General features: G+C 41.0%; 1 protein-coding gene across 2 annotated transcripts; it reads left to right on the forward strand.

The window, feature by feature from the left end:
- The first annotated feature begins 669 nt into the window (after positions 1-669).
- Positions 670-18,369, forward strand: MS4A7 (membrane spanning 4-domains A7). Of its 2 annotated transcripts, XM_032359001.1 has the most exons (7): positions 670-811; positions 4,903-5,062; positions 10,146-10,280; positions 11,662-11,718; positions 13,446-13,652; positions 16,810-16,911; positions 18,290-18,369. In XM_032359001.1, the coding sequence occupies exons 2-7, from the start codon at positions 4,916-4,918 to the stop codon at positions 18,350-18,352; spliced, it is 711 nt and encodes a 236-aa protein (XP_032214892.1). In that variant the 5' UTR covers positions 670-811; positions 4,903-4,915; the 3' UTR covers positions 18,353-18,369. The 2 variants fall into 2 exon arrangements, with proteins under 2 accessions (XP_032214892.1, XP_032214893.1); XM_032359002.1 differs by lacking the exon at positions 16,810-16,911.
- Positions 18,370-22,835: the final 4,466 nt, after the last annotated feature.

The raw sequence follows: 22,835 nt of genomic DNA on the forward strand, positions 1-22,835 counted from the left end.
CCCAGAGGTTGCTTTCAATTTGCCAAGAGCCTGGGAAATGGGAAAATAAATAAATTCTCCCAAATCCAAAATGAATATCACTGTTATCACTAGTTACGGAGTACCTACTTTTTGTAAACTCTTTGCATCTTTTCTCTTTAGTCCTCCCAACAGCCAACAGTGGAATCCCTATTATCCATCCCTATTCAGTAGACCAAAAACTCAGGCTCAGATAAATTAGTTGACTTACCTACAGGAATAGGGGAAATGAATTCTAACTGGGATCATGCAAGTCACTAGTCTTCACAAGCTATTTATTCTTTCTTTCTTTCTTTCTTTCTTTTTAAATTTATTTTCTGCATAACAAGTATTCATTATTTTTTCACCACACCCAGTGCTCCTCAACTCTATGGGCAAATAATCTTCGACAAAGCAGGAAAAAATATACAGTGGAAAAAGGACAGTCTCTTCAATAAATGGTGCTGGGAAAACTGGGCAGCTATATGTAGAAGAATGAAGCTCGACCATTCTCTTACACCGTACACGAGCTATTTATTCTTATGTGTTACTTGTATTTTTTTGTGTCAGTTTCCAGTCCTTGAAATTTAGAAAAAGAAAGCAGAGTCATGTATTGACTATAAGTACACCAAAGCTCTTATCTTGTGTAATCATAGCTACTGCTCTGAGAAAGGGGCAGGAAGTCTCAGAGGCTGGAGAGCAGAGGAGCAAGATCATTCTGGCAGGAACAGCAAGTAGGAAGTTCTGGCTGAGAGCTCCCCAGCAGAGAGCTGGCCCACCAACCACCACTTGCAGGACTCGGCTACAAGAACAGGTGGGCACCTTGGTTTGAATCCTGAATTTTGGGGGGAGACGACTGTCCTTAGAATAACCAGCCAGGAATCAGATTCTTATTCTTTCTTCTGAGTCCCTGCATGACTGGTGAGTTAATTCCCTGCTCTGATGATTAGTTTACCTACTTCCCAAACGAAAGAATTGGGTGAAACAATCTTTCGGTTCCCTCCAAGAATTGAGGTGATGATTTTCTACAAGTCTCTGCATTTCTTGGCATGTCACTCATATTGTGCGATTAGACTGGATCCTGCATTAGGACCCCAAGGTTCCATTCTATTCCTGTCATAGAGAAGGTTGCTGGATGCAGAGCAGTTGTCTTGTAAGCTATGATTTGTCTCCAAAGTGGGGGTTTTAGAACTGTCTGGAAAATTTGTGGGCCACCCCAAGTTTGCCTCCACCTGACGAATGTGGAGGGACCAAGCATCCCTCTCAGACTTTGGAGACTGTGGGTGATGGCATCAGTCTGGAGACTCCTATGAAACCACAAAGAATGCTGGCTCTATAGAACTCCCCCTAAAAAGTAGCAATACATGTATCATAGCCTTAAACTCCGCAAATCAACTTCTAAATGTTACTCTGAGTAGATAGTTGAATAGATGAGGCACCACAGAAGTACAAAGACGTTCACTATAGCATTGTTCATAATGGTAAGGAGAGAGAGAGAAAAAAGGAGGGAAGGAGGGAGGAGAGAGAGAGAGATGAAAACAATCCAAATAACCTTCACTGGTTAAATGAATTTTGAAACATCATTCATTTGGATACACTGTCTTTTTTATTGTGGTAAAATATTCATAACACAAGATTTAGCATTTTAACCATTTTTAAGTGTATCATTCAGTGGTATTTAGTATATCTTTATTCTCGTGCAACCATCCCCACAAATGAACTCCAGAACTTTTCATCTTCCCAGAATGAAACTCCGTGCCCATTAAGCACTAACCCACATTTCCCTCTCCTCCCAGCCATGGTATCCATTGTTCTACTTTCTGTCCTGATGAACTTGAGTACTCTGGCTGCCTCCCAGAAGTGCCATCATACAATATTTGTCCTTTTGTGACTGATTATTTCACTTCACGTACTGCCTTCAAGGTTTATCCACATTGTATCGTGTGTCAGAATGTACCACTTGGCTCTTAAGTTTAGGATTTTTATCACCGACATTCATTAGTGTCAGAGATGTCCACAGAATAATGTTGAGTGCAGAAAGATCTCTAACCGGCATGGATAGAATGATTGTGTTTATGCAGAACACTGAATGTGTGTAAACACATAAAAAGAAAGAAGAAGGAGAAAATGCAAGAATGCAAAGGATACGTATGCAATGCTGGTTACTGGGCAGAAGTTGGGATTTAAGTAACTTCATTTTCTTCTTCAAAATGTATTTCCTTTTTCATTGTATTTGCTATGTTATATACGCTTTCAAACAGAACAATTAAAAAAATAATAAAAGAAAATAAATGTACATGGTATCCAGAGTATGGTAATTGTACCAAGGAGGCTTCCAGGTCCTAGCCTCAGGACTAGAATCAAGTATATCCTGTAGTCCTTGGGTATGAGGACTGAAAAATATAGGAAGGAATCCTATAGAACTCCTATAGGAAAGGAACCAGAACTAGAGACTATTGTTTTTAAAATCCTAAATTGGGATTTAAAAAAATTTTTTAGGTTTTTATTGTGGTAAGAACACCTAACATGATATCTACGCTCTAAAAGATTTTTAAATGTATAGTACAGTAGGTCTACCTATAGGCCCAATGCTGTGCAGCAGATCTCTAGAACTTACCTTGCACAACAGAAATTTTATACCCATTGTACAGCCATTCCCCATTCCTTCTTTCCCAGAGCCTGGCAACCACCATTCTAGTCTTTGCCTCTGTGAGTGAGTCTATTTTAGGTACCTCATGTAAGTTCAGTCACTCAGTATCTGTCATTCTGTGACCAGCTTGTTCCACTTAGCACAGTGTCCTCATGGTCTGCCTTACAAAGGAGGAAATCCTGCAATTTATGACAAAGTGGTTGAACCCCAAGAGACTGGTAATTAAGACTAGAAAGAGAAAGGGGTCTACTTAGCCCTTTGAGTTAGTAAACCACAGGAACTCAGCAGAAGCCAATTTACCAGGAATATGGGACCAAATGTCCAAGGTCAGAAATGCTCCTGTGGCTAATATCCGAAATCTATAAAGAACTTATCAAACTCAACACCCAAGGAACAAATAATCCAATCAAGAAATGGGCAGAAGGCATGAACAGACATTTCTGCAAAGAAGATATCCAAATAGCTAATAGACACATGAAAAAATACTCAACACCACTTGGGTTCAGGGAAATGCAAATCAAAACCACAATGAGATACCACTTCACACCAGTCAGAATGGCTCAAATTAACCAGTCAGGAAGGATAAATGAAGGGCAATAACCTGCCCATGGCCAGCAAATAAATATCTCTGGAATCCTACTGAGTTTTAGATACGACTAATATGTACTGAGAGTATACCATGTGCCTCTGTTCTATGTTGAAGCCATTACACTCATCATCTCATCTCTCCCTCACCATGAACCTATGAAGTGGCTAAAACAACTTGCTTATATTTAGTAATAACCGATGGGTATAGAACACAAGCACAGGACTGTTCTCCAAGACGTGACGCTCAAATGTGCAAACTGACACATTGGACTTCCAGCTCGATGTCCCTTCCCATCTCCCTCACTGGTAATGAGATTATAGATGCCAGTTTCAATCTTTATAGGTTATGCACTCCCTCCAGGAGAACCTGGATGTTGAGGAGAAGGATCAGGGAACAGAACTGTGGCACCATCAGATTATCACAAGCCTTTATTCAAACTACGGCCTTCAAGGGGGAGAATGTTGTACTGAGAACAGATCTAAGGAGCATCCCAGTGGCTGGACTCTGCTGTTCACAACACAGAGGCTCAGCAATACTGCTGAGCTGGTGGGCAGCAGGCGACATGCCTCTTGAGTCTACACTGGAACTTCCAATATTAGGAAAGAAGGGAAGATGAGGAGAATTAATGTGGTATTGAGAAAACTGTTACAAGCTTCTGAGCCAGATCGACTTGGTTCAGACTGTCATGCAAATATAGGAAAATAATAATTTTATTTCTGGGGCACCTGGGTGGCTCAGTGGGTTAAGACTTTGCCTTCAGCTCAGGTCATGATCTCAGGGTCCTGGGATCGAGCCCCACCTCAGGCTCTCTGCTCAGCAGGAAGCCTGCTTCTCCCTCTCTCTCTGCCTGCTGCTCTGCCTACTTGTGATCTGTCTGTCAAATAAATAAATAAAATCTTTTAAAAATAATAATAATTTTATTTGCTACCATGTGTTAAACACTTTCAGTGTGCCAGGCTGAGCACTTTGTGTATTTCATATAATAAAAATCACTTGAACTTATTAGTCCTGAGTCTCTAACGCATGACGTGGAGTTAGTAACACCCAAGTTGTTATAAAGATTAAAGCTACTATGGCGTAGTGCCTAGAATTAGCAGGAGTTAAATAAATGTTCATATTAACAGTCATTGAGCTACTATATGCAAGGGGGTCATTCCGTGTGGGACAGGACCGATACAAGAAAGAGATGTGGACTAGGAGTAACCAGCACCTGAATGGAAAGGAAACAAGACTCTGATGGAAGACTGAGCCGTACAGGTGCACGTGAAAGTACAATTCGGGGACATGGGTGTGGGAACGCAGCACAGGTGAAGTAGCCGCACCCGGCTCTGAGAGGGGGGCTGGAAGCAGAGCTGCTTGGAAGGACAGTGAGGTGGATACACTCAAGGCTGCAAGGTAAGTTCTATACAAATTGTTTACCTCTCAACTGTGGGACTCCTCAAAATGCTTAGTTTTCCTCCAGTGCCTCCTGTCCACAATGCTTCCTGTCCACGTGGATGGATGGACTGTGCCAAGCATGCTGGCCTTCCAACGCTTCCACTGCTCCCCACCTTCAGTTTTGTTCCTAAAGGACAGGTCACCCCTTAGGCAATGGAGAAAAATCTTTAACGGTTTCACACCTTCAAGTTGAACCTTGGGTCCTAAATGAATTCACTGCCTCTTCCAGCACCACCAGCATCATGCTGTTCCAGCCCAAGACCAAAGGAGACTTTGACTCCTTTACTCCAAATGGCATCATCATCCTCAAAAGAGAAAAACCCAAGCACAGCTACCAAAAGGAAGATAACCCACAGAACAGTCTGAAGGAAGAAGCTACAGTCCTTGGAGTAAGTTGATGTAGCTGCAAGGGGAACCCTGGGGGAAATGTGGTGACTGTCTTCCGATTACAGATCTATAGTGGATCTGGGAGAGTCTTTGTTTTTTTTTCTGTCTGACTCCAGGCTAACTTGGACACGAAATGGGGCTTTATGGGAAGACTCTATCCAACTCGGGCTTTTCTATAAACTAAAACCACTAGGTCTTTACTTGAAATTTGTACCAAAAAAGTATCTTGCAACTTGTCTCTAATATAGTCGATTTTGGATTTAAACACATGATTTTACTCAATAAAGTTAAATTAGATTTTTCTGTTTTGAGCTTATTTCTTAACCATTTTGAGATGAGACAGTCTGGATTAACCTCACTGGTTCTCCCTGTTCACTTACCTATAAGACATCCAAGTGTCTCCAGTCATACCAGGACTTTATTATGTTTTTAAATTTTTATTTATTTTTTTAATTTCTTTTCAGTGTTCCAGAATTCATTGTTTATGCACCACACCCAGTGCTCCATGCAATACCTGCCCTCCCTAATACCACCACCAGGCTCAGCCAACCCCCCACCCCTCTCCCCTCCAAAACCCTCAGTTTGTTTCTCAGAGTCCAGTCTCTCATGGTTCGTCTCCCCCCTCCAATTGCCCCCAACTCCCTTCTCCAGGACTGTAATTCCCACCTGGCTCTGAATATCCCTTTTAAGACCTGACTCCTACTCATTTCCAACTTTGGAAACCTGCCTAGTTGTGGCCTCTGGAATTCAGGATCAGTTAACTTCATAATCCTCCTCATTCCTGAATGTGTTTCTCAAAAGCCTCCAAATCTTTTGTGTAAACAGAAACCCTTGGGCATTGTTTCCACTGCTACCTTCCTTCTGGGCCTGGAAATGAAAGCAATCCATTCTTTGTTTCTCAGGGACACTTCTAGATCAATCTTCCCCTCTCCATCTCTAAAAGCTCCTACTTTAGAATCTCATGTCATCCAACTAAGTAATTCACTCCCACTTTTCTTTCTAAAGATTTTACTTATTTATTTGACAGAAAGAGAGAGCACAAGCAGGGAGGAGGAGGAGAAGAGGGAGAAGCAGGCTCCCTGCTGAGCAGGAAGCCCCAGTGTGGGCCTAGAGCCCAGGACCCAGGGATCATGACCTGAACCTCAGGCACAGGCATAACCAACTGAGCCACCCCTCACTAACCAACCCAGATACCGCTCACTCCCACTTCCTTTAAAAAACCACATAATGACTCTTTTTATTTATTACTTGAAAAATCCTAATTCAGTCTTCTAACCCCCAAAAAAGATATTTTTAAAAAGTTATCTATATTTTGAAAAAGTTATCTATATTTTGAGCATGGGAAAAAATAATTATCTCAAGCAATTTAAACAATTAAAATAATTAAAATCTTTTGACCTTCAAAAGATTCTATTAGGTAATTCCAGTATTTGGAATAATCGAGAATTGGTAGGAGAATTAAAATTTCAGAAGACTGAGTTTAGTTTAAAAACATAAAAATAGGGACACCTGGGTGGCTTGGGCTCGGGTCATGATCCCAGGGTCCTGGGATTGAGTCCCACATTGGGCTCTCTGCTCAGCTGGGAGCCTGCTTCCTCCTCTTTCTGCCTGCCTCTCTGCCTACTTGTGACTTCTGTCTGTCAAATAAATAAATAAAATCTTTAAAAAAAACATAAAAATAATCAGTGTTTAGGAAATAACATTAAATGATGTACTGGAAAATTTGAAAAGTGATCATCCTTAGAAAAATCTTTTGATGAATGTGTTGCTTGAAAATAAAACAAATCAATGTTTGTCATCCTGCCATATTAAGACTTAACTGCTTCAATCTTCATGTTTATGATCCCTCCAGTATCACATCCTCTCTGTTCCTTGACCTCTTCTCCCCAGGTATCTTGTCCATCCTTCCTTAGTCAAACATTCTATGAGTCATATCCTGGGCCTTATCAATACTAACAGCAATAAAGCCACCGTTACCTACATTTCGAGCACCCCATATTCCACCAACTCTGACCTTTCCAGATTAACTCCCTCTGACTCTACGTTGACTCTCTCTTTAACCTCCCTGACTTATTGATAATATCCCTATTTCATAGAGCCTTTCTCACCTACCCAAGATCCCATTGTTCACTCTCACTTGTGAACACCCTCAACAGCCTTGTGTTCCTCAACTTAAGGCATAATCTTCAGGAAAAACAGCAACATTGTTTTACTTCTAGCTCTGCCCATTTGCCTATTCTACACCTGAACCCATGCGACTAAACTTGGCTGAAAATCCAATGTGGACTCCACTTCTGGTTTATGACCGTAACCTCAGATGGATGGTAAAAGTTGTCTGAAAAGAACATGATCTTTCCTTCATCTATTCACTTACCTACTACCCCAGATAACTATTTCATACATTCTATCTCCTGAAACCTCTGATGCTTCTTCCTTCTCCACTGATTACCTTGCTTCCTAAAATACTAAAAAAAAATTGAGGCAATTTGGAGAGAATGTCCACAAGCTGCTACACATCTGCAATTACATCTGTGCCATGTATTCTCCCTCCCCTCTCCATTACCAATATGATCTTCTAACTGATGATAACCCTCCCTTTGTGCAATAGATCCTATCCCTTATTACTCGTTCCAGTAAGTCTCTTTATTCTCTCTGCAAAAATTTTTATCAGTCCCATGAGCACAGAATCTTACAGTAATTTCTCCCATCTTGAGAACAAAAAAGCAGAAACAAATAATTATAATTTCACACTCCCTTCAACTATTGCCCACTGGCCACTTGCTTTCCCAGCAACATTCCTCTAAGGGGTAGGAAGTCCATGTTTCCAGTTCCTCCAGAACGATATTCTCTCTTGAATCACACCTAACGTCATTTGTCCCCATTGCTCCACATTAGTAACCTAATTTCCGAGTCTCAGTTGTTAATGTTCTTGAAATAATAGAAGTGTTTTACGCAGCTGACTACACTCTCCTACTTGAAATATTTTACTCACTTGGCTTCTTACACACCACGTTCTTCTGGTTTCCCTCCTTCCCTCTTGGCTTGTCCTTTTATACTCCTTTACCATTCCTATTTATTTCTCAGATCCTACATTTGCAGTATTTGATAGTGCAGTCCTTAATTCTATTTTGTTTCTGTATCTGCTGCAATAATGATTCCAACTGGTAATACATTTTTAAATATTATCTTCACTTACAACTTTGCGGGGGGAGGGGGGACTATATCCCTTACCTGGCTCTCTCCTCTAAACTTAAGATTTATTTACCCAACCCCTGGGTTATCTACTAGATATCTCTCCCCTAACCTGTCCCAGACTGAAATCATCATCTTTGTCCCCAAACCCACCCCTCATACAACATTCCCAGATCAGATCACTGTCAGTTCCATCATTTCAGATGCTCAAGCCAAAACCCTTGGAGGCAACCTTCATCCCTATGTTTCATAATCCACAAACTCTCAGCAAATCCTACAGATTTAATCTTCATCACGCATCTAGGATACAACTCCATCTTGCTATCTCCATGGTCAACATCTTCTGTAAAGTCAACATCATCTCACATGAATTAATGCAACGTCCTCCTTATTGATCTCCCTACTCTGTTTCCTTATGATCTATTCTCAACACAGCAGGTAGAACGATCCTTTAAAAATATAAATTGGATCATGTAATCTCTTCACTTAAAATTATCCACTTCACTTCCCTTTTTACTTAGAATGATAGGCAACATTTGTAAAATAGCCTACAAAGTCCTACGTGGTTTGCACCATGCTGCCACTACTTTTTGGACCTCATTTCATGTTACTTTACTCTTAATTCATTCTATACTTTCCAAGGAACATATCTGTAAAGCACAAAATACGTGGCCAGTAGCAGTGATTTTCATTTGCTTCATTTCCCTGGTGCTGACCCAAAACAGATGTTTAATACATATTAATTATATGAATTTTTGAATTCTCTTGACTTTAGGTTATTTCTCCTATGTTTATACCAACTTTAAATTGCATGTGCATTAAATAGTGGGTTACAGTGTGGGTTCCAGATCAAAGTAATAGGGCTAAAACCTAGCTCTCTCACTTCGCCATTTGTGTGGTTTTGTACAAACTATTTTTAACCTGGTGCCTCATTTTTCTCACCCATAAATAAGATGAGAAGAATAATCAGAGTGTAGAAAGTGTTCAACAAATATAGATTATCATAATTATCACTAATGTCATGAAAATAGTAATTATTATTAAAATCCAATGATGAACAAAATGGATTATGGCACTAAAGACTTTCTACCTTATTTTATTTCAACTGAAATAAATTCAAATAAAAAAATTGAGTCCTTTGTTAACTCTTCCTTGATAAGTTTGCTTTCTACATCCATCTAACTGAACTAGTGTCCAGAAAAATTTTCTCCATTTGCTTTTCCTAGAACAATAAGAATAACAAATTGGCAATTATCTTTTTCAAAACAAAGTTAGGGGCGCCTGGGTGGCTCAGTGGGTTAAAGCCTCTGCCTTCGGCTCCGGTCGTGATCCCAGGGTCCTGGGATCGAGCCCTGAGTCGGGCTCTCTGCTCAGCAGGGAGCCTGCTTCCCTCTCTCTCTGCCTACTTGTGATCTCTGTCTGTCAAATAAATAAATAAAATCTTTAAAAAAAAAACACACACAAAAAATACAAAACAAAAACAAAGTTAAAGTGTACATATGATCACTTCCTGACTTGCTAATTTAATAATCCTATCAGAAAGAAGAGGTTGGTTATACATGGATTTCCTTCTCTTAGAAAATGCTTACTGACTCCTTGTAACACATTTTCCCCCTTTTAGTAAATAAAATAAATAAGTAAATTAATTAATTGTTAGAGAAGAGATAGATTGAGCACACATGAGCAGAGCGGGGGAGCAGAAAGAGAGGGAGAGAGAGAATTTTAAGCAGGCTTAATTGACTGAGCGACTCAGGTGTCCCTTTTTTCCTTTTTAATATGACAAATTATAGCAATTATAGCATATTTTATACTCTTTATAAACACAATTTACATTCAAACAGTCACTTTCATCTGTTTATGTGTTCTTAAAATTTTCCTTCTTGTCTCTTGTAGGTTATCCAGATCCTGTGTTGCCTGTTGATTTCAAGTTTGGGGGCCATTTTGGTTTCTGCTCCCTACTCTTCCCACTTCAAGCCAACAGTTTCCACCATTTTGATGTCTGGGTATCCATTTGTAGGAGCACCATGTGTGAGTACAGTGGGGTCTCCAAGAGACGACATGCTTTCTAAATGCTAAGTAGGTACTAAGTCACTCCATGACTCTCAAGAGGTAGGGATAGAGGACAAGGCAGCCAAGGCCTCTGACTTTCCCTCTGTCATTGTGCCACATCACATTTCTCCAATGCAGGAAGAGCAGCAGAGGGGTTTAATCGCCTCCTCCTGTGTCAGCACCCCAAGGAGTGGCTCACTGGGGCAGGACACAAGAGGGTCATACAGTGGACATATCAGTCCAGCATTTCTTACCTGGCGTCACAGCCTGCCTTTGGAATAATGGAAGATTTTTCACATTCTTCTTTGGGCTTTTGGATTTCCTCCAGTTTAAGAATAATCCACCTGCCAGGTAGGGAGTAAAAAGGTCATTTTTAAAATAGAATGAGCACCACTGGTAGATTACACAGATTGCAGGGAATTAAACTGGCAATGGTAAAATTCACAGGAAGCAAAGACTCTTGTTATCTGTACAGAAGTAATCCTGAGAATTTGGAAAACTTTTTTGCTGCCTTCCATTGAAGCACTCATGGAGAAGGTCCTAGTTAATCTTTTTCTTTGAAGAGAGCCAGGGCCTAGTCATGCCTCCCACAAAGGGCCACTTATTTCCCATGTAGTATCTTGTACAAAATGAGAAAAAAGCACACATTCTGGGCAAATGAACTCTACAAAGACACCATCACTGTATGGATATAGCCTCTGTGTGAACACAAACTATGCAGTGAGGCAAGGAAGCTGTGCTCCTGCCCCCAGAGCATAATTTGTCTTATATGTCTATCTGATCAGTAGTTGTGGTTCCCACATTCCCTTATGAAAGGTAGAAATAGGTCATGCTGGACCCTCTTTGTCTGTGACTACCCAACCCCTAAAAGCCACAAGCTTAGCCAATGTTTCAGCTTCTCCAAACATTCTTCCTCCACCAGCTGGATCTGAAACACCCCTGGTCTCAAATACTGAGTTCTGGGGCTTCAGGATGACCCTTCACATCTGTCCCTATAACTTCCCACCTTCCTCAGCAACTAGTCTAACACAGGTCCCCTACACTAATACTTGAAGCCCATGTGTTTCTGTACCTTGGGCCATAAGAGACCCTTTCCTAAGTGCTTCTTTTGGCTGCTCTCACCTTCCTGTCCCTTCAAGTCATTGGTCTTTCTCAACCTCCACTCTCCCCACCTTGTAATTCAGCATTACTCTCCTCCCTCCCTGTACACCTCCTCTCTAGGCCACCTCAGCTCACAGCGACTTTTGCTAACATAAATCCAGATCCTCTGGATTTCTTCAAAGTCAACATAAGCATTGAGAGTAGATTTCCACATTTCCACTAGACAACTGAACTGACTATTTCTCTCTTTTCTGAGCAGTTTGCCATTACTGGATCCCTCTCAATTATTTCTGGGAAAAAAGCAACTAAGACCTTTGTAAGTATAAGAACTATCAAATCTCAGCTCATTGGAATAAAGGGAGTTTGACAGTTAATTACCCTAGTTTAGTTTCCATTCACAAGTTAGGAAAATGGCTATGAGCAGGGTAGAGAACCCAAATTCTCAGCACTGGTCCACTGGCAGAACCGGGTGGTAACATCAAATTCCCTACCTTCTAGACAGGTACTCTTCCCCTACACAATGTCCTCCTGGATCATATTCCAAGTCTGGAGATTTACCTCAGTTGCTTAAACAGTAGAAATTTTTAAAGACACCATGGAGTCTTTATAGTTTGTTATCTTGGCCCTGAATAGGGTAGATGACCATCCCAGCTAGAACCTAGACCTTCTTTTTCTGGAAAAACCTGTCTCATAATGAATCAATTTCCTAAATGGCAAGGTCAGAGGCACAGGTGTGTGGGCTTAGATCCTGCGGTTAGCTCCCCCACCCCCTCAGAAACAAGAAATTAGCAGACTGTAGCCACTTTCCTGACAAAAGTCGGGAATGTGTGGGTGGGGTCTTTGATCCTCTCATTGCAAACTTTCCCTTTCCCTTTCCACACACTCACAAAGATGACTCAGGGAAAAGCCACATCCTGATTCAGGAAGATCCAAGGTGTAGTTAGCCATGGATGAGGGAACCTAAGATGGTGTGTGAAGCTGGTATGTGTTCCTGGTACTTGAAGCTAGAATCTAAACCCCAGAATCAGTGGACAGAATTTTGAAATGTTTACCCCATTGGATGGAGTTCTGGACTTGGAACCAGGAAACCTATACTCTTGTCCCAGCGCTGTGACTGACCCATCTGTGTGCTCAAAAAAGTTCCTTCCTTCTCTGGGTTTCGGTATTCTCATTTATAAAATGTGGAAGATGAACATTTGGATCTCACAGGTGGCTTTCCAAGTGTCCTGAACACCCTAAAAGGGAAAACTATACTTGAGCATGATGTGGACTTCATACATAAGACAAAAGCCAACATGTGGGCTCCATTACCCATGTGGCAGCTCTGGGCAAAGGCACTACCCACTTCTGCTCTTCCTTCGGTAACTCAGCACTTGAAGCCACATTACCAGGTCCAGGGAAAAGACGGAAGAGCAACCATTCTCCCACCCCATAGTATCCTATAATGATGTTTAATTAGAAAAGAACATATACTGGGAACCTAGCACAGAATCTAGCACTTCAGTTTCTTTGCAGAGGAACCATATTGTGTGAGAAACCTTTACTCTAAAATGTAGAACACGACTCAGGAGAGAGTGTGGTCCATGTGGTTCTCAGGCCTGACCCACCTATAGGTAAGTATTCCAGCTTCTCCAGTGTTATGGAAAGAAAAGGCACAGAGACCACCAAAGACCATATTCTAGAACATCTTAAAGCAACAGAATGATTCTAAGGCTGTTGAGGAAGTCAAGGAATAGACAGGGAGTGGTTTGAGCAGGGCCACCTCTGTCTGCAGAGAGCCAAGGAGCCAGAATCCCTACCCCGAAGAAATCATTCCTGCGTTCATGCACTGCACTCAACAAACGTGTTAATTATATCAAGTGATAAATTAGATAGTGAAGAGGGATACAGAGGTGAATAAAACACAGTCCGCGCCCCCAGGAGTACACAGATTAGAGAGGAAACAGACTCAGGGAAGCGCCACTGTAGTGTAATGGATGGAAAAATAACAGCATCACACGCTGCTTCTACCGTGAGATCCCAGGACAGATTTATCTTTTTCAGGCCGTGAGCAGCCTGACCTCAAGTGCAGTGAGTTCTCTCACTGCTGGAGCAGGCCTCTTCCTCCTTGCTGATGGTCTGGCAGCCCTAGAGACTGCTTCTCGACGGTGTGACTCAGAAAGGGAGTATCTATCCACACTGCCTTATTCGATGTACTATTATTCGATATATGAATTCAAGGGCTGTCTTCTGGATAGCGTCAGTCTAACAGTAAGTAGCTTCAGACTCAATATCCTGTCATGTGAAATCTCAGCTTCTCTCTTTTGCATGATTTCTGCTTTTTCAGCAGTCTATATCTTGTTGATCTGAACTCCTGGAAGCAGACAGGAAAAAAAAAATGTGGTTGAAAAAGTCCTATCGTCAGACTGCGAAATATAGGGGATGTATTGTGCCATGTCAAAATAGGAAATCAAGAAGGGCTGTGGGTTCAAGATATGTCTGGTCTGGCAAGAAAAATAAGCAGAAATAAATTACTGAGACTCCACCCAAAACAAAAAAGCTTCTAGACAGCAAGGGAAAACATCAACAAAAAGAAAAGGCAACCTACTAAATGGGATAAGATATTTGCAAATGAGATATCCTATATGGGGTTAATATCTAAAATACATAAAAACTTACACAACTCAACATTGGAAAAACAAATAATCCAACTTTAAAAATGGGCAGAAGACATGAATAGCTATTTTCCCAAAGAAGACACACCAGATGGCAGAGAGACACATGAAAAGACGTTCAACATCACTAATCATCAAGGAAATGCAATTCAAAACTGTAGTGAGGTATCACTCCATGTGTGTCAGAATGGCTAGTATCAGAAAGACAAGGAACAAGTGTTGGTGAGTATGTGGAGAAAAGGGAACAACATGCACCATTGAGGAGAATGTGAAATGGTATAACCACTTGGGAAAACAGTATGAAGTTTCCTTTAAAAATCAAAAATAATAATACTATACGATCCAGTAATTCCACTACTGGGCATTGACTCGAAGAAAACAAAAACGCTGGTTTGAAAAGACACATGCACCCTTGTGTTTACTGCTGCATTACTGACGATAGCCAAGATATGGAAGCAACCTAAGAGCCCATCCATAGACAAATGGACAAAGAAGAGGTGGTCAGCAGTCCTTCTTACATTAAAAAATATTCCTTTCTCAGTAGGTTTAGCTCTTGAGGTGCCCCCTTTGTTGAGCAGGCATCTTTCCCCCTCAACACAGGCAGAAATATCCCTCTTTATTTGAATTTTACTTGATTTGCGATTAATGTAGCCACAGTAAGTTAGCTATAGAACTTGGACTTAAGCCCAAGCACATAACTACTACACTTTGGCCCAGGAAGGCTGGCAGAAGGAGAAGGGGATGGGAGATGGCCCACTAGTGGATTCCACTCCTAGCAAAAATGCCAACATCTCTGGGCAGCGTTTTCTTGCCTAAATTCCCCCCAAGCTGGATGGTCATCACCTGTTTGGTAAAAATCCTGGCTTAGTCAATCCTTTATCCATAGGTTCATAGTTTTAAAACCATAAGCTCTGGCCTTTTAAGGAGAAAAATTTCTTCCTTTGTGACTCCTCTAGCAAGAAGCCAGGGAGACAAATGTAGTATCTCTTCTTCCCTTGGATCTGTCTCACGGATCCCAGAAAATGTGTGCAAGTTCCTGCCCGTGTGACCCAGAGGCTGTCAAAAGCAACCCTTCTGAGGAAGCAGAAGGGCTTGTAGCTTGAGGAAGTGAAAGGGCACAGAAATGCATCAGGTTAGAAATCAGTGCAAGGAAGCCTGGGAGACAGCATTACCCTGGTGCAGGGCAGACATCAGGCAAATCTGGGAGAGTGAAGGAGACATCCTCCCTGCCAGGATGCTGAAGTTTTAACTCGATGAAAACTACTCTCAATACATCAAACTGTCTCCTGCTCTCAGACAACCAGAGAACTTCCTGCAAAATCAGAGAAGTTGCAACAGGACTGACCCCAAACACCCATTCTTTCTTTATGAACACAAAGATCACCTAAGCAAAGTGATACATCAAAACATTTAAAATATATACCTGAGGTTGGAAGAAGGAAGGAAGGGAGGATTGAAAGAAGGAAGAAAAAATCAAGGAAGAAAGGCATTTTGTGTTCCAGGAGCTAAGAAGGATGCTGCAGCCAGGTAATCAAACAAGAGCTGGGACCAGAAAACCAGAGAAGTCTGGACGGGAACACAGGGGTTACCAGCTGGGGTAATGGCATTTTAATGCCCATGACAAATCTAAAGTTCTTCAGGACCACACTGAGTGTCCTGCAAAAACGTTAAAAGCAGAGACTGAATATTTACTGTATTTTTGAAAATAGGACAAGGAAATCCCTGCCCAACATCCCAGGAAGCATTAAGAAACTCTGCCATAAAGGATGCTAGGGTGAATTCATCTCACCAAGCCATGGGCAGGGATGGACGGCATCCAAATTGAAAATTACATATAATATAAAGGAATCTCGAATACAAGGATTAACTTAAAAACTTCCTGGGTCTGTGGAACTCCTGAGGTTCTAGCAAAATCAAACATAAAATTCCCACTGGGGAGTCATCCATAAACCCAACCACTGGGTCTCCTATATATTAAAAAATTCTCCCTCCCCACCCATATGCTAAATCACCTAAGAGTGAAAGTGTTTTGAAAAACATAGAATAAATGGGGAACAGCAGGAAATTGAACAAATATGAAAGTTAGATCAAGTTAGCTCAAGAATTGGAGGTTATATACTAATTTGGAAGACTATAATGAAAATGTCTTAAATGATTAAAGGCATAAAAAAAGGAGCAAAAATCAAAATAAAAGAACATGATGGTAAGAAAAAGGAATAAGCAGATTTGAAAAAGAACTGAACAGTATGATTAGAAGGGCAAATTATAATCTTTGAAATTAAAAATTCAGCGTATCAATTAAACTGTAACTCAATATACCCAAAGAAATTGTGAGATGGAATTTAGGTCTAATTAAATCACACAGAGCATACCACATTGCAATAGAAATCTGAAAAATATGAGTGACAGGCTAACAGGAAGGACACAGTGAAGCACAAAGGGTCACATCTAACATGAGCTCCAGGAGGTTGGCCAAGGAGAGAAGAAATATACAAAGATAAATTACCGGCAAAATTTCAGAATTTAAAAAAAAAAAGGGAGATTTCAGATGGAAGGTATGAATGGAGACTGTTCCTGGATAAATAAAAACAAATCCGCACTAGAAACATCATAACAAAGATAAACATAAAAAAACTAGAGATAAAGGAAAGGTTACTCTTCCTGCCGCTTCCCTTTCTGTCCACTGCTGGAACTTTTAAGCCCCAGGCTCCCCTCTGCGGTCAGGCACCAACTATCCCTGGCTTGATTCACAGGGGGTGCTGGTGGTGATGTTGGTCTTCACTGTGCTGGAGCTCTCACTGGCTGCATATGCTTCCATCCTTTGGTGGAAAGAGGTGTACTCCAGCAACCCTGGGGTGAGTACTCTGGTATGTCACACGAAGCTTGCTGGGTCCCAGCATCTGAGCTGTGATGATCCAGGTTGAGAAAGTGTCAGAAAGAGGAGTCAGTTGTTGGTCCTGTGGTTCGTGGAGAAGGCGACTTTCATAGTGAGGAGAGAGTTCTAAGAATGGGTTCCCCTTCATGATGACACTGGTATCTGAGATTATTAGTGGCTGACTTCTGGCCAGCAAGTCAGTTAGAGAACCACTTAATATGAGGTTGGAATGGCTTTAGAAATCATCTGCCCCGGGATGGCTGGGTGGCTCAGTCGGTTAAGTGTCTACTTTTGGCTCAGATCATGATATTGGGGTCCTGGAATTGAGCCCCTCATCGGGCTCCCTGCTCAGCACTTCCCCCCAACTTACGCTCTCTTTTTCTCTCTCAAATGAATAAATAAAATGTTAAACAAACAAACAGAAATCACGGGCCCCCAGCCCTTATGAAAGAACTGAGGGTTGGATAAAATCACATGGATAATGAGTGACACAGACAAACCGGCTGAGAATGAAAACTGGCATCTCCTCCTTCTTGTCACAGACACAGCCACCTGCCTTGGTAGAGTCTCCAGGGCTCCATTCTCCTGCTATGTGATGAGATCTTATTGGGCATCTCTGTTCTGTTGATACTTTCTGTGTTCTTCCTTATCCCTTCTTAGGGCGTGACATTACAATTTAAAAATCTTCGCTTTTTCTCTAAAAGCCATGATTTTTTTTTAAGATTTTATTTATTTATTAGACAGAGATCACAAGTAGGCAGAGAGGCAGGCAGAGAGAGAGGAGGAAGCAGGCTCCCTGCTGAGCAGAAAGCCTGATGTGGGGCTCAATCCCAGGACCCTGGGATCATGACCTGAGCCAAAGGCAGAGACTTAACCCACTGAGCCACCCAGGTTCCCAAAGCCATATATATATATATATATATATATATATATATATATATATATTTTTTAAAAAGGAAATTATTTAAAGGGACAGAATAATGATTCAATTATGGTCTTAAATGGTAACATGGTTAGCAGATTAAAGAATGGAATCTATTTGAAACTAATACTGAATCAATAATATATTTTGGTAAAGTTGGAAAGGCTACTACTGTACAACATGTGGGGAGAATGCATTCTAAATATGGATCAAAGAAAGCCTCCAAAATCAGGTTTTAGTAACGACTACTACTAGACTGATGATTCACAGACCTGTACTCATGAAACAAATAATACATTATATGTTAATTAAAATACTACTAATATTATTATTATTCACAGACATGTACCCCTGAAGCAAATAATACATTATATGTTAATTAAAATAACAGTAATAATTTAAAAAATAATAAAATAATACACTTTCTCTTTTCTAGAGCACATCTTCCTTGCCAAGGTCATATTCAGCATGTCAAAAAGCTCTTCAAGGTCATGTATGAAAGTAACGCTTCAGAAAGAAAAGGAGAAATCCAGCACTCCTGGCAAAGTGTGATTAGAATTTCCTGAAATTTCAGCTACTACAGACGCTGAAAGAAACTTTCAGAAAACAGCTTTGGTGTTGCACTTGCTCAGTGTGAGCGATTTCATTGCTCTTGAAAATAATCTCTCAGAAGCCCAGGTGGGTAAGCTGAACAGAAAGTGATTCACCTACCCATGAATAAGAAGAGAAAATGTGCACTCTTGTGCTAGTGTGAAGTGGCCAAGTCACGTGGCTTTGCAGGCTCTGAGCCTGTATTAGTTTCACACTATGTTGCTTAAACACTGGATATTAGGGACTGCAAGAACTTTTAAATTAGGAGTACTTTAAGGGACGCCTGGGTGGCTCAGTTGGTTAAGCAGCTGCCTTCGGCTCAGGTCATGATCCCAGCGTCCTGGGATCGAGTCCCACATCGGGCTCCTTGCTCCGCAGGGAGCCTGCTTCTCCCTCTGACTCTGCCTTCCACTCTGTCTGCCTGTGCTCGCTCTCGCTCGCTCTCTCTGACAAATAAATAAAATCTTTAAAAAAAAAAAATATATATATATATGGCTCCATTTCTGCCAATTGAAGTGCATTTCTGCCAAATAAATGTGGCTCGGTATTCTGTCTCATTTTATGACTATATTCTTAAATATGTGGCTTCAGAGATTATAATTTATCATAACGCTCTTCCCGATCTAAGTTCTAGACCAAATAAGAAATTAGCCATATAGAATGAATATCTACCCTGTTACTGTATTGGAATAAACAATAAATAACATGACCTACCCAATAAAGAGGGTCCCACTATTATCCCCTGGATCTAGGCCTTGGGTCCTATCCCAAGACAAGGATGTAGCAGAAATGCATACACGTGTTTTCCAAATGACATGTACAAAAATGGTCATAGAGCCAATACACATAGTTGCCTCCAAAAGGAAACTATCCAAATGACTATAAATAATAAAAGAGAGAAATAAAAATTGTACTATAGTCATACAATGGAGTACTAAACAGTAATGTGAACGGGCAGACTATAATTACATGCAGCCATGTAGATAGATCCCACAAACATAATGTTCGGGGGGGAAAGGGCCTTTTATAAAAGAGTAAATACTGTATGTGTATAAAGTTTAAACACAAGCTGAATTAGCAGGTGGTGTTAGAAGCAGGACGGTGGTTGCCCTTGGGGGTAGATAGTTATAGAAAGGGAACCCAGGGGGTCTATGGGCTTGCAGAAACGTTCTTCTCCTTGATCTGGGTGCTGGTGTCATACGTAGGTGACTTGGGTTCTCTTGCTTCTGTTATAATTGAATAAAAATGTTTTTGAAAAAGTTGCTTTTGACCCCTTGGCCTGTCTAGTTATTAAGCCCCCTCACTTCTCCAGAGTCAATTTCCTTTGAAACATCATATTCCAAAAACCAAGGAGTTGTCTCTGGCTCTTCTATTTTTTTCAAACACTATATCCAGTCTATCATTAAGACTTCAAAATATACTGAGTCTGATTAATTCTCACCATCTCATGAGTCCTCTGGCTCATCATCTCCCACGGACATTACTGCAATGGGCAACTAGCTGGGCACCCACACCAGGTGGTTTGTTCTCCATATAGTAAATAACAGACTTTTTTCCCCATCTAAAATCAGACCATGTCATTCCTCTGTTCAAACCCATTCTATGCCATTCCAAAGAAAAGCCAGAGTCCCTAAATTTCTTTACAGGATCTGAACTGTCATATCTGCTCTGACCTTCTGATAATCCCCCCTGGCTCCTCTATTCCAGGCACATGGGCCTTTTGCTGTCCCTTAACACATTCTTTCTTTAGAAATTTTACACTGGCAGGCCCTCTACCTGGAGTACTTTTCCTGTAATTACTTCCATTGCTTCCTTTCTCACTTCTTTCAGGTCTTTCTTCAAATCTCTTAATTGAAGTAAAATTCTCCCCACCGACACACACAAAATTATGGGCCTCTCTCCCCTTCACTTCCTTATTTGTTTCCCCAAAGCACTTATGGCCATCTGACAGGCTATGTATTTTCTTGGTTTGTTAATTTTATGTCTACCCCCACCAGTCTGTAAGCTATGACACTCCCTTACTACTCTCTACTGAGGTTTTCAGCTCCTGTTTATGTGTTTTCAAATCTGTGTGTGTGTTTATGCGTGTGTGTGTGTGTTAGTATTTTACATAGGGGGCGGGGGGCCTTGGAGATTCCTCCTCATTCTATAAGCCAAAAATGTAATAAAATATTTAATACAAGACCTATTTCTTATTTTTTGTTTCTCTGTTAATAGGAAAGCTCTTCAGAATATTTGAAGAATTATATTTAGAATTATCTGGAATAATATTTTAGATAATGCTATCTGGAATGTATCCAGAATTATCTGGAATAATATTCCAAACTGATACTAGGTACAGTAAAGACAATGTATATTTCATTTGCAACTTCCCTCCACTCCCTCAGCCTGATATGTCCATCCACTCAATTTCTAAAGTCAGAAATTTGGGAGTCATTTTTGACTCCATCTTTTGCCTCACTACCTTATTCACTTTGGGAACCCAATTAGGCAAAAAAAACCACTAGCATGAACGTCGAATCAATTAATGGAAAGAAAAAGAGTTAACAGTTTCAACCAATTCCAAACAGACACTGCAGATACTGAACATACATAATACAATTCTGTGTTCTTTCAATATTTTGGAAAAAAATTGCAGGTTCCCCAAAAGGAACCCAAAATTTGTGGCTGAGCCGCATTACCCAATTCCTTATTACAAACTCTCCATCCTTCCTCCATCTTAACCAATGGGGGTGAAGGATTCTCCCTGTTGGCCTGATGTAAGCAGTCATGTTGAGAAAAAGAGGAACAGGGCGTTCATCTGGCAAAACCCAGGGCCCTGAGTCATACAAGCACAAGGAAATAGATTCTGTCAATTATCTGACTGCCCTTGCAAGTGGGTTTTTCCCCACTTGAGCTTCTAGATGAAAATACATGCTGTCTGACACTTTGACTGTAGGCATCCCTGTGAGACCCTGAACAGAGGTACCCAACCAGGTTATGCCTCAACTCCCAATCCATGAAAATTGTAAGATGATAAATGTGTGTTGTTCTGAGCTCCTAAAAATTTGTGGTAGATAATAGCAATTAAAAAAAAAAACAACTAATAGACACTAGATCGTTGCATAGAAAATGAAAGGGGGGAAGGCCAAGCTCAGATTTTGGCTTCCACCCTTACCAGCAGTAACATCGGACCTCAGTTTCCTCTTCTTTAAAGTGGATGTGATAGGGGCGCATGGATGGCTCAGTGGGTTAAGCCTCTGCCTTCAGCTCAGGTCATGATCCCAGGGTTCTGGGATTGAGTCCCACACTGGGCTCTCTGCTAGGTGGGGAGCCTGCTTCCTCCTCTCTCTCTGTCTGCCTCTGCCTACTTGTGATCTCTCTCTCTCCATCAAATAAATAAATAAAATCTTTTTAAAAAACAGACAATCATATCAAAAAATGGGCAGAAGATATGAACAGACACTTCTCTAATGAAGACATACAAATGGTTATCAGACACATGAAAAAATGTTCATCATCACCAGCCACCAGGGAGATTCAAATTAAAACCACATTGAGATACCACCTTACACCACTTAGAATGGCCAAAATTAGCAAGACAGGAAACAACATGTGTTGGAGGGGATGTGGAGAAAGGGGAACCCTCTTACACTGTTGGTGGGAATGCAAGTTGGTGCAGCCTCTTTGGAGAACAGTGTGGAGATTCCTCAAGAAATTAAAAATAGAGCTTCCCTATGACTGTGCCATTGCACTACTGGGTATTTACCCCAAAGACACAGATGCCGTGAAAAGAAGGGATATCTGTACTCCAATGTTTATAGCAGCAATGGCCATAGTCGCCAAACTGTGGAAAGAACCAAGATGTCTTTCAACAGACGAATGGATAAGGAAGATGTGGTCTATATACACTATGGAGTATGATGCCTCCATCAGAAAGGATGAATACCCAACCTTTGTAGCAACATGGACGGGACTGGAAGAGATTATGCTGAGTGAAATAAGTCAAGCAGAGAGAGTCAATTATCATATGGTTTCACTTATTTGTGGAGCATAATAAATAGCATGGAGGACATGGGACATAGAGAGGAGAAGGGAGTTGAGGGAAATTGGAAGGGGAGGTGAACCATGAGAGACTATGGACTCTGAAAAACAATCTGAGGGGTTTGAAGTGGCGGGAGGGTGGGAGGTTGGGGTAACAGGTGGTGGTTATTACAGAGGGCACGGATTATATGGAGCACTGGGTGTGGTGAAAAAATAATGAATACTGTTATGCTGAAAATAAATTTAAAAAATTATTTAAAAAATTAAAATAAAATGGATGTGATAGTATAAGAAGAAGGAGGAATTTAGTGAGGGAGTAAATACCTCATTTTATTTAAAGCAGCATCGGCACATGCATCGGCACCTTC

The sequence above is a fragment of the Mustela erminea genome, chromosome 9 (genome assembly GCF_009829155.1).
Source record: "Mustela erminea isolate mMusErm1 chromosome 9, mMusErm1.Pri, whole genome shotgun sequence".
Lineage (NCBI taxonomy): Eukaryota > Metazoa > Chordata > Mammalia > Carnivora > Mustelidae > Mustela > Mustela erminea.

Bases quoted from the DNA above. Each gene is read 5' to 3' on its own strand.
- MS4A7 (XM_032359001.1), top strand. From the start codon at position 4,916: ATGCTGTTCCAGCCCAAGACCAAAGGAGACTTTGACTCCTTTACTCCA. The intron at 11,719-13,445 runs GTAAGTATAAGA...TATCTTTTTCAG, and splicing joins AAAAAGCAACTAAGACCTTT to GCCGTGAGCAGCCTGACCTC. The intron at 13,653-16,809 runs GTAAGTAGCTTC...CTTGATTCACAG, and splicing joins TGGATAGCGTCAGTCTAACA to GGGGTGCTGGTGGTGATGTT.